The 12,544-nt window shown below is 39.6% G+C and overlaps 2 protein-coding genes across 7 annotated transcripts in view; both read right to left on the reverse strand.

Moving 5' to 3' along the window:
* Window positions 1-4,859, reverse strand: part of HSPA4L (heat shock protein family A (Hsp70) member 4 like) — a 59,241-nt gene extending 54,382 nt beyond the window's left edge. For 2 of the 3 annotated variants that reach the window (XM_086346788.1, XM_086346787.1), the window contains exon 1: window positions 2,360-2,685. In XM_086346788.1, the coding sequence (XP_086202914.1) occupies window positions 2,360-2,466 (107 nt within the window). In that variant the 5' untranslated portion in view covers window positions 2,467-2,685. Of the gene's footprint in view, window positions 1-2,359; window positions 2,686-3,752 lie in introns of those variants that run through there. The other variant, XM_086346789.1, reaches the window with a different exon arrangement.
* A 3,452-nt stretch (window positions 4,860-8,311) lies between these two features.
* SLC25A31 (solute carrier family 25 member 31) overlaps window positions 8,312-12,544 on the reverse strand; it is a 29,166-nt gene continuing 24,933 nt past the window's right edge. For all 4 annotated transcript variants that reach the window (XM_086346812.1, XM_086346808.1, XM_086346810.1 and 1 more), the window contains one exon: window positions 8,312-9,246. In XM_086346812.1, coding sequence (XP_086202938.1) covers window positions 9,046-9,246 — 201 coding nt within the window. In that variant the 3' untranslated portion in view covers window positions 8,312-9,045. The remainder of the gene's footprint in view (window positions 9,247-12,544) is intronic.

Below are 12,544 nucleotides of genomic sequence, written 5' to 3' on the forward strand. Positions count from 1 at the left end.
ATTTTCTACTTTTTTTCCACACGATCTTTTTAAAATGTATTTGCATCTTAGCAATGCCTTTGGCATATTACATTGATGTTAGCAAAAGGACATACAAAGAATTTTTTTTTTTGCAAAGCTAGTTTATATGTATTATTAAATACTGTGGTATATCAGAAAAGTTTCAGGTCCTCCAGTAGTTACGCTTTTTGCAAGATAGGCATTAATGAATAAACATTTAAGAATCAGGAAGGGCTATGTTTTCGCTCAATAACGTAAGCCCCACAAAGTAAACACACACTGTAAGAGCACCAGACTACAATGAAGTACTAGTTCAACAACAAGAAAAGGTATACTCCTGAAACACACGACAGTATACAACTCCAGAAAGAAGGGCAGAGTTGCTGATACAAGCGAGGGATACAATCCTTCCACTTTTAGAACGTTCTACTTTGGTTTAGCCTCATTAAATCTAGATATCAGAAGTGATTCTCTTACATACAAATCAGAAAGATAACCTCAGCCACACAGAATTTGCCAATGTGCTTAAGAAGATTAACAGAGACTTTAGAAGACTTAAATGAGCAAGCCTAATTTCTAAAGAACTCTCTTTGAAAGTGTGGCCAGGCTCTTTAAATTTAAAGAGTCATGGAACCACTAATAAGATTTTTGAGCCTAGAAATGCAGTATCTGTTTTACAATTCTGGTTTCTGATCTTTTAGGATAAGGCTTTAAAAAGGTAAGGGGAACATCCATCCGACCTCTCATTTTTTCTCTATAGGCTAAGTTCCTGAAGCCAAAAACTGCCCGCATTAACCTTTACTCTGATGAAAGAGGAGAGTGGAATTTCCTAGTCCTTTTCTGGCAGAAGCCCATATCTGCTGTGACTTAAAATGCTGTAGAGATGAAGTCATCAGTAGTTCACAATTTACGCTTCACTGTCTCATTGTGCATAAAGCCAGAGAAAGATGTAAAAAGAAGCAAGAGTTCTAACAGTACTATGAATATTAACTGACCTATGCTCACGTTTGAGACTGTAAGTATACAGGAATTTCAGCAAAAGAAATATAATGCATATATCTAGAAAAAGGTGGTATAAATCTTCTAGAATATTCTTTAAAAGAAACTAAAGCACAAACTGCTCCAAGTAAACTATCGTCAAAACCTCCTTGACGTAATTTATTCATAAAAGATTAGCAATATAATTATTTAAAGGCTTAGCTTAACACTGATCTTGGATAAGATTAGTCTTATGTTTAAAGTAGTATATTTTGGACCATTCAGAAAGGTCAAATCAACATGTTTGGTTGCTTAACCATAGAAAATAAGACACTGGCAGTTAGTTACCTCATAAAATTACCAGTAACAGGAATCTACAATAAGAAGCTAGTTTTTCATATCCCTGTCTTACTTAATTATATTATTTGCTAACTTCCCAGGCCACAGAAACAATGAAACATGTGGATACATGTTTCCATGACATAATGCCACTCCTTCTATTCTTTCATCAAGTGTTCATAATAGAATCACTTCATAATCATGTTTATACAGGACAGATGCCTCTGACTCTCCAACAATTCATTCTGTAGAAATACGCTTTCGACAGGTTCTAACTCCACTACTTTCCTTTAATGGATGAACATTACCGACACGTGGGCAATGACTCCCATCCCTGATTCTCTCCCTATTAATGCACCACTAACCTACGCCCCTGGAAACCCGTCCGATTACCCCCAATTCTCAAGGACACTGAGGTAAAATCCCTTCTTTTAAAAAACAAACAAAAGAAGCCCTTCTGGGCCAGATGAACCTGCAACTCATATTCTGACATTTGCATTCTAAGCTTTCATTTCTTACTTTTCTGAGAGAAAGCTGTGGCGTTGACAGATGGGCAGAGGAGGAAGGGGAGAAACAATAAAGAATTTTTTTACTGAGCGAGCGCGGATGCCCGCCCTCGGCCAATAATCCCAAACCAGCCAGGCGAGGGGGGAACTAAAGATCTTTCTCTAATGTTCAGAACGTCGTGGTGGTCCCGCACCAATCCTTTTCCTGAAAACTAAAGCAGGGCCGCCGGGGGACCGAGGCGTGGTGGTGGGCGCGCGTGGGGACTGAGGGGTGGGGAGGCGGTGAGGGGCGGGGGGGTGCGTGGGTACACAGATGCGCCAACTATCCGAGTTAAGTCCCTTGTCCTTGAAGGAAAAGAAGCTTTGCGGAGCGAGGTAGTCTGACTCCCACCTGGGCCCGCCACCCCGCGGACTGCAATTGATGGGCTGCACCTGTCATCTCAGAGTTCGGCGCATCAGAAGAAACCAGCAGGCGGGACAAATGCGAGGGTCGGGAGGAAACGTTTCCCAGGATTACCACCAGACCGGGCACTTACGGCGTACACCTGTCGCTGTACTCATTGGCGATGGTTTCGATGCCGCCACTCCTCGCTACTGCAATGTAGCAGTTGAGAAAGCCGAGGTCAATGCCGACCACAGACATCCCGCCGCCTAAAGGTAGGGGTGATGGTGCAGAAGCCCTCGGTGCGGGGACCGCGTCCTTTTCTGGGCTGTTGCTCCTGGAACTACGACTCCTACGAGAAGCAAAGGAGAGATGACCCCAAGTCGCTGCGCATTAAATCTAGGGCAGCGCGTCGGGGAACCTTGGAGGAAGGGAAAGCCGCCCGCGCCGCAGCCTTCGCCGCCCAGGTCTCTCTCCACTGCGGTTCGGCAGCCTCCAACCGGCAGTTACTCGGGTCTGCGCCTGCGCGCTCAGCCGCCGGGGCGGCGCGCGAGCTGCCCCTTCGTGCCCGAGGCTGCTCCTGGCCCTGACTTCGGTCTCTTCCGTCAGCGCTCGGGCAACGGCTGCCCGAGGAGCTGCGGGTTCGAGAAAAATCTGGAAAATGGAGGCGGCTAAGCCAGCAGGAGTGGGAGGGAGGAGAAGGGGGAGCGGGGAGGATCAGGCAGGAGAGGAGGAGGGGAAGCGGAGCCGGTTGGCTCGCCACCGCGCGGCTTCAGGGCGCACTGCGGCTGGACGAGGTGCGAGCCCCGGCCCGGCCAGAGGTTTGCCCACGTGTTTGGAAGAACCCCTTTGGGTTGTTTTGGCAACTGGGCATCGGCGTGCTGCAGCCGCAGGGCACTGCCCGGGCCTGCCCGGCGTCGGGCGCGCAGCCTGGCGGTTGCTGGCTTGGCGCCGCCGCCTCGGTGTTTTCCTCCGAGGGGCCCGCCCGCAACACCAGCACCCACCCGACGGCCTCGCCGCCCCGAGGGGCCCATGTGCTGCCAGCCAGCGCGCTTGCAGTCCCGCCGCGCGGCCCCGCCGCCCGCCCGCCGCGCGCAGCTCTGTGAGGTGGCGCCCATTGTGCGGCCGCCGGTGGCCTCGCCTCGCCTCTTCCCCAGGGGCGCGCGGATCCCGAGGGAAAGGGGTCCTATGTTGTGTGAAAGCCGACTGAACAGTTTACCCCAGCCTAACAAGGGCTTGAAACACCAAAAAAAAAAAAAAAAAACATGTCAAGAAACAACACGCATGCAACTCTCCCTTGGTATAACTTCCCTCGCTTTATCCTAAAAGGAGCAGCCTCCTCCACTAACCCTTACTTACCTCTGAAAACCAGTTTTACAGGACAGTAATATTAAGTGTGTGTGTCCTGTGACACCAGGCAAGCCTGTGCATAGCCGCCACCCTTTGGTCCCCAGAGAAGAAGCCTCCAGTAGTTCAAGTGGCTTTCTTCTTTTGATCAGGATAAGTAGTGGTGTCTGAAATTTAACCAAGTTATAGTTAACACTTACAAAGTTTGGCTGCCCTGTTCCTTTTCATTCAATTCTTCCTGAGTGTTTTCTTCCTTCTTGTTCAGTTCTTTGTGGGTTTCCTGTTCCTTGTCATTTGGTTCTTTGTGGTCCTGTTGGTCGTCGTTCAGTTCTTCGTTGGTTTCCCATTCCTCGTCATTCGGTTCTTCATAGTTCTGTTCCCTGTCATTCAATTCTTCCGGGATTTCCTTTTCTTTCTTGCCCAATTCCTTGTGTGATTCCTGTTGCTTCTTGCTTGATTCTTCATGTGTTTCCTGTTTCCCGTTTGTTGGTATCATGAGAAAGACTTTTTTACGAGGTTTTTTCATAGGCTCATTGTCCTTATTTGTCCACTTCTTAAAAGAACTGAGACTTTTTACCACAATCAGTGCTGCAATAGCAGCAGCAGCAAGGGTGGCTATAGCTCCTGCTGCTGTTGCTATGAGGAACATGAAATCCATTTTCAAGGGCGGTACTGAGGAAACTGTGATGTACTATAATGTTCAGCAATGTTTTGGCTCCGATCTGTCTTCATTAAAGAATTACATCTCTCTTCCATCTCACAAGCACACAGGAAACATGGTAACTCCCGACGACGACGCCATCCTCTGTCCTCTCTGCGGCAGGTGTCACGGCCGCGTCTCCCAGCAGGCAGTGCGTGAGCAGGGCAGGGATTGGGTGCTGCTGCTCGCAATAGAACCCGGGCCCCAGTGCTGCTGGGCGGCCCCTGGCGTGTACCCACTCTCAGTTCCCCTTGTAGCCCCCGTCCTGTTAGGCCTGCCACCATCTATTTATTCTAGAATATCCTGAAATTCTCCTAGGACCATTTAGTTCTCCACTGCTCTCTGTACAACTTGAGAGTGTGAGAATAATTTTCCTATTAAAAAACACTTAAAAGAGCAAAAAAGAAACAACTGGGGTCAGGAGCAAGAGATTACTATTATTATTCTTTATCATTTCTGGGAGGAAATGAGACCACCTCCTGTCTGAAAGCATGACAGGTTTGGTGGGTCACAAGAATTGGGTTGTGGTCCCAGCTTGGTCTAACTTAACTAGTGGTAGGACCTCTGGCAAGTTACTTAACTACCAAGCCCTAGGTTTAAAACTTGTTAAAATGAAGAAGATACATGTAACTATAAGACTGTTGTTATTATTGTATAATGTGAACATAGTCACAGTGCCTGGCACCAAAAAGGCCAATACATGGTAGATATGCCCAGCTGCTGTTGCTGCAATGTAGGGATTTTGTGGAGTTACGTATATTGATCAGTGAGTGTATCCAGCAATCCTTCTGTATTCTTATAACTTCTAGTATTCCTAGAGATTCCTGGATTTTCTGTATATAGAACCATATGGGCTGGGAAATAACTAATACTTTTTCATTTTTAATCTTGTTTTCTCTTATGTTGCTTATCAGTAGTACAATGAAGAATACAAGCTGTAATGGCAAGCATTCTTGTTTTGTACTTTACATTAAATACATCCGTGTTGACATTACAGAACCTGAATTTATCCTCTTTTCCTTGCTAAGCGGTTTCTCCTAAGTGGATACTAAAATTTAACAAATGCCATGCATCATCTATATTTTGAAATGATCTTTTTTTTTCTCATCAGTTAATGTGGCAAATAATATGAACAGATTTTCTAATTCATATTTCCGAATAGATTTCTAATTGCTGCACTCCTAGGATAAACCTGTTAGGCCATCCATGATGGTTCTGTTTTAGATACATTTGATTTAGCTTGTGATTATTTTATTTAGAATGCTTATATCTGTAAGGTTTGATTTTCCTTTATTCTTCTTGCTAATATCAAGATTATACTGGCTTAATTAAAGAAGTTGAGAATGTTTCCTCTTTTTCTTTTCTCTGGTCAAGTTTTGCAAAGACAAGCCTGAAAACCATTTTGACCTGGAGTTTACAAGCAGATTTATGACCATGGGTTTAAGCTTCTTTAGGGGATATAGTCTATGTTTTCTATTTCTTGTATCAATATTTATATTTTTACTGAAAAGTGACCATTTCATCTAGGTTTTCATGTTTGTTGGCATAAATTTGATTATTCATTAAAAAATATCCCTTCTACAGCTGTATGTCCAACTTTCTCAATATTATTTGAATCCCTTTTCTTGGTTCCTTATCAGCTTTACTGATAATACTGATACTAGAGAAATGTGTCTGTTGACTTGCAATTACTGCGCTCCAGAATTAAGCAGACGTACCTACCTAGTTTGGAGAAGGAAATGGCAACCCACTCCAGTACTCTTGCCTAGAAAATTCCATGGATGGAGGAGCCTGGTGGGCTACAGTCCATGGGATCACCAAGAGTCAGACACAACTGAGCGACTTCACTCACTTACTCACCTACCTAGTTATAGTAATACACATAGTTTTGTATACATTGGGATCTGCCCCTGAAACATTTTAAGGAGGAAGAAACCAAAATGTGTGCAGGCTCCCAAGAACACTGATTATCCCCCAATTTACCAAGTTATGTTACCTCTCCCACCCAAAAGTCTTTTATAGCCAGAGTTTGTCTAAGTTTACCAATATGTTTACTTCACTGCTTTTGCATCCCTCTTTCCATCTGGGTTCAGTTTTCTTTCAGTAATTGTTTTAGTAAAGGTCTCTGAATGGTGAACATTTTTGTCTAAAAATGTTTTAACTTAAAAAATTTTCTTGTATTGGAGGATAATTGCTTTACAATGTTGTGGTATCTCTGATTTACCTTTTGAATAATAACTTGGTTGCCAATAGAATTTTTGATTGACAGTAACTGTCCCTTATCTTTTAGCATCCATTATTATTGATGAGTCTAAATATCGTTCCTTTCCAAGTTACGAGTTTTATCTCATTATTTCATTTTATTTTGTAGTTTCATTAGGATGCATCTAATATGGATTTTATTAGGCAAAATCTACTCAGAATTTTTTTTATTAACCTGAGGATAGATGAACTTTTTAGGTTCTGGAGAAGTCTGTCATTGTCCTTTGATTACTGCCTCTCACCCCTTTTCAGTGTCTTCTGGATCTATTAGAATGTGTAGGGACTCTTTAACTTCTATGACTCTTAGGTCTTTTCATCATGTTTTTAATTTCAAACACTCTACCATTTCTAGATGTTCTTTCAAACATGACTCTTAGCTTTTTGTCATGTTTTTCATTTCATTCATTTCTAGATGTTCTTTCAGACTTGCCTATTCTTCTTTTAACTACACTATTTGTATTATTTTGCTTCCTTTAAAACTTTATTCATCATTTTAAACATTCTAAGTCTAGAGCCTTTTAGAGTATTTTATCACATTTTTAGTTCTAGGGGTGCTAATTCTGATTGTATAATACCTACCAACTCTTCCACAGAGTGCTTGTTTCCTCGTATGATTTGTTTTCACTATAAATTCACCTGCAATAAGGTTGTTTTTTCTGTGGGATATTTTGTGTGCCCTGGGTCACAGAAGTGTCCCAGAGAGGTTTTGTTATTTGTTTCTGTCAGAGCCCTGAGGAAGTCTCACTGGTCCTAGAACAGTTTTAATTATTCAGGTTGGAGTTCCTGTATCACAGATAGTGTTTACATATATATTCTGAACTTTTTGTTGTGACTCAAGCCTGGGGGTTTTGATTTCTCACAGATGACTTTCCTTTTTCCTAGTCATTGCTTTGAGGTAGTTGGCAATCCTCCCTATGTATTATGGTCTGGAGCCTCTTAGTTTCTCCTTTTAAATAAAACGCCTTCCAACCTTTCAGCTTTATTGTAGAGTCATGTGGTTGGTAGGCACAGCATGTTGTTTCAGTCCCCTAGGTAACATTTCACTTTCTTTTGTCCTAACTATATACATGTTCCAGCCTTCAAAGAATACACTTTTGGTCTGGTGATTTAGTAATTAAATTCCTGTTTGCTCTCTATGGATGCCATTCAGGATTTTAAAGACTTTTTGCTTCTAAGCATGTCCCTGAACAAGCTGAAAACTTTTATCTTTTCTTAGTTTATGTTTGTATGGGACACTGTTACTGTTTTATAATTTTAAATGCTTTGGTCCATCTTAAATCTTCCTTTTTTGTAGTAAACAGAATTACTGATAATATAGAAGGAAACAAAAACATGTATCTTGTTATTTAACTTTTTGTGTTACGTTTTGTGTTAAGTTGACCTCTGCAAGAAATCATGTTAAGCGTTTTCAAAAGAGTTAACTTTTTTCCTCAAGTGATAGCACCCAATAGACTACAAAGTATACTTTGGATTATTTTCCTTGAAATATACTTTGCCCTGTGCACCAGGACGTTCACTCACTCTGTTTTGGTTTTACCCACTCATTGCCTCATAAAATCTTTCTACAGTTTATTCCCACTAGCTTAATATTCCTTTACCCACTAAAACTTGTAAAATCTTGGGGATTTCAAATGTACTATCTTCTATAACATTTCTGAAAAACCAAACAGACTCCTGTACAAAACCCTGAAAACTCTGCTTTCTGTCTTTAAGCCAGTTCCCAATTCTGATAAAAATTTGGTTACTCTCTGCTTATTAATAATGTTAGCATCAAGGAAAATAAGGCTCAGGCATAGCCAGTTTTAAACTTTTTTATTTTCATCAATACAAAGTATACAAACTAATTTTCAAGGGGATAATTTTTGTTCTAAGATACATTCACATTTAACAAGATTTTATTTATCTTAAAGATAAAAGCTAGCATATATGCCATCTTTATATCTTTCACTTTCCAACTACAGGTTTACAGTGTCATTAAAGTCATTATCATTTTTTTATAATCAGATATAGAATCTGTGCTTATTAAAAACTATATGATACCATAAACACTATACATAGTAATAACCTGAGCTGCTTTAGTAGAGATACTGTAGAAGAAAGCTTACTTATGCCCACAGATATCATGATGACATCTCCTGATAAGCTTTTAAGAAATATTTGTCATATCATATGATTTCAAAAGATAGGGAGACAGTTAAAATAATATAATTTTAAAAGAAGACACTTTCATTTCTTAGATTTTAGCATTGTACATTTTACCTTATCACAAAAGTAAGAAAAAGATTTTAAACTAATAAAAATAACACGTACCACTTAAGTAAAATGTCTCATTAAAGTGAGTTTGAATCTAAATAGGAAAGAAACTGCATTTATCTGCTTTTTTAGTATTTAAATTCTTGAAAAAAGCCTTTGCTTTATTGCAGAATTAGCACTTTAAGAAACTACTGACAGTAGTAACACTATCAAAACGTACACAAATGGCAGCTATGTAAGTTGTATGTCTAAGAAGTTAACCATATCCATTTCTCAATTTAATCGCCTGATGAACTACCTCCAATATCAATATTAAGGAGGTCTTTAATTTTATCATACAATACCAAGACCAAAGCACCCCCTGTACCACGAAGGATGTTGGAGAAGGCACCACGAAAAAACGCACCAATTCCTTCCTGTTGGTATATCTTCATAAAGCAGTCTAAAGTTCCTTTATATTGCCGTTCAGCCTCACCACTCTATATAAAGACAAACAGTTTTGCCATTATCTTAGTATCTTTTATCATAAGAGATTTTATGTAGCACCAAGGATACATTTAAATTAATACTGTGTTGAATAAGTATGTTGAGTTAACAGTCATATATTGAATACTGTCTCCACTGACTGGAGAATACTCATACTTTTTCAGGAATACTTGAAAAATGGCCAAATATTAGGCTTAACAAATTTTAAAAGATGGCATCACATAACATGATTTTATCATTTCACCACACTATAATTAAGTGAGAAATCAATAGCAACAAAAACAAAAACAAAACTAGAAATATATTGCATTTGGGTGTTAAGAAAAACATATCTTAGAAAATTTTTAAAACTTACTTATAACCCTAAAATGCCTCAAATAAATTTGTAAGATGTAGCCTGAGTGGTAACTTGAACCACCAGAAAAAAAGGAAATAATGCAACAGAAAGAATAAAAAATAAAAACGTATTTGATATACTTTGACCAATGTGTAGAAACACTATTTCAGGAAAAACAAGAAAAGGCTCTTAAATTATTAGAAGTGGCAAAGGTAACATCACTGCAGATGACCCAGAGATTAAGAGAGAGCAACATGATACTATGAACAACTTTTATGACAATTATTTTGAAAACTCAGAATAAATAATTTCCTTAAAGGTATAATTTACCAACAGAATAGGAAAAAACACTGGAATAATACTAAATTTGTTACATAAATTCAATCAGTTGTTGAAAATCTCATAAATTAGAAAACCACATATCCAGATGGCTTTATATGTGAGTTCTACTAGTCAATGAACATTTAGTTCCAATCTCACAGAAACTATTCCAAAGAAGAGAAAAAGTGGGGAGACTCCCCAACATATTTTATAATGATTGCATAGGCCTGATACCAAAGTTAGACTAGGATAATACAAGAAGGAAAAAAATATCAAGCTTATGTCAGAGAAACAATGGATACAAAAATCCTGAACAAATCCCAGCAAATCAAACCTAGCAAAGGGTACAAAATATAATACACCATAACCAAGCTGGATTGATCCCAGGCATAAAAAGTTGGTTTAGCTGTGGAAAATAGATTAATGTAATACATATATTAATACATGAAAAGAGAAAATAATATGACCATCTCAATATAGAAAAAAAAAAGACCATTCATGATTAAAAATTACTGTAATCCAAAACAGAAAGGACCAATCGTAACATAATAAAGGATAACTGAAAAATTCACAGCTAATTATTAAACTTTGTAACACTGAAGGCACTTCCTGTAAGACAAGGAACAAAACAAGGTTGCCAGTTATTACTTCTTTAATATAACACTGAATCAGAGGTCTCAACCAGTACAGAAAGGCAAGAAAAGGAATAAAAGGCATAAGAATTGATAAGAAAGGGGGAAAAAATGTGGTATATTTGCAGATTATATCACTGTGTAAAAAAAAATAACTTCAAAAGGTATACATACTGATAAGTATTTGTAATAAGGCTTAACAAAGTTGTGGGCTATAAAATCAAAATGCAAAATTTAAAGACGACTGTCACAAATTGTGTCCTCACAAAATTCATATATTAAAGACCTAACCCCAGAACCTCAGACTGTGACTATATTTGGACAGAGTTTTTATAAAGATAATTAAAGTTAAATGAACTCATTAGAGTGGGCCCTTACCCAAAATGATCATAAGAAGAGGAACAAAAAGGACCATGAGAAGACAGGGAGAAGGCCATCTACAAGCCAAGAAGAGAGGCCTTCAGAAGACACCAACCCTGCTAGACTGTTAGAAAATAAATCTCTGTTGTTTAAGCCACCCAGTTTTTGGTACTTTGTTATGGCAGTGGTACTATGTTTTATATATATAACAATGTACACATAAAAATCCACACCCACAATTTTTTTATGAATTATTTTGACAGTAAGTTGCAGCTACAGTTGCCCCTTAAACATTTCAATGTGAATTTTCTAAGAATAAGTATATTGCCCTACATGCCCAAAGTAGTTATCAAAATCAGACAATTTAACATTAATACCAAAACATCTACCTAACTCAATTTACAAATTAATTTTCTATTTTCAAAAGTTTTTCAATTAAACCAGAGCTAGACATAGATAACGGAGAAGGCAATGGCACCCCACTCCAGTACTCTTGCCTGGAAAACCCCATGGATGGAGGAGCCTGGTAGGCTGCAGTCCATGGGGTCGTGAAGGGTCGGACACGACTGAGCAACTTCACTTTCACTTTTCACTTTCATGCATTGGAGAAAGAAGTGGCAACCCACTCCAGTGTTCTTGCCTGGAGAATCCCAGGGACGGGGGAGCCTAGTGGGCTGCCGTCTATGGGGTCACACAGAGTCAGACACGACTGAAGTGACTTAGCAGTAGCAGACATAGATCAAGAGGAAAACAGATATAAAAGAAACAACTTTAAGGATAGTCCATATGAAGCAACAGGTTAAATAGGTTAGATATGCTTTACCCTTTCAAGGAGATCCAACTAGTCCATCTTAAAAGAAATCAGTCCTTAATATTTATTGGAAGGACTGATGCTGAAGCTGAAACTCCAATACTCTGGCCACCTGATGCAAAAAACTGACTAATTGGAAAAGACCCTGATGCTCAGAAAGACTGAAGGCAGGAGAAGGGGACAACAGAGGATGAGATGGTTGGATGGCATCACCAACTCAATGGACATGAGTTTGAGTAAACTCCAGAAGTTGGTGATGGACAGGGAAGGCCTGGTGTGCTGCAGTCCACGGGGTTGCAAAGAGTTGGACATGACTGAGCGACTGAACTGACTGATGGTCCCTTTCATGTGGCCCAGTGGGTTCTTTCAAGACCATCCTGTAGAGGATAATGAGGACAATGATAGTAACCACACTGCACAGTATTAATTTGAGAATAAATGAGTTAAAGTGTAAAATACTGAGGACAGTTCTGCCACATAATAAACATAGCTTTGCTGGCCTCATTATTTTCACTTGCCCTTATGAAAGCTATCATATATGGGTTATACTGAAATACTTTTTAAGCCATACCTTTAGGAATGTTTTTTCCCCTCTGCTGAGAATGTTCTCTCACTATCTTGAGAAAAAGCCTCTTTTCTGAGATTTAGCTCTTTAAGAGGCCATATCTGATCACTTTTAAGCGCATGAGTACCCCTCTCCTACTGCATTCCTGGAACTTATGCACATTTCTATTTAAACCATTAATAGTATGCTTTCAATAGTATGCTATGAGTTTGGGTGCAGGTTCTGCCTTATTTTATTTGTGTCACTGAAAGTGTCAGTCACTCAG

The sequence above is a fragment of the Bos grunniens genome, chromosome 17 (genome assembly GCF_055505025.1).
Source record: "Bos grunniens cultivar Pamir isolate PY7600 chromosome 17, Bosgru_T2T1.0, whole genome shotgun sequence".
NCBI classification, from domain to species: Eukaryota; Metazoa; Chordata; class Mammalia; order Artiodactyla; family Bovidae; genus Bos; species Bos grunniens.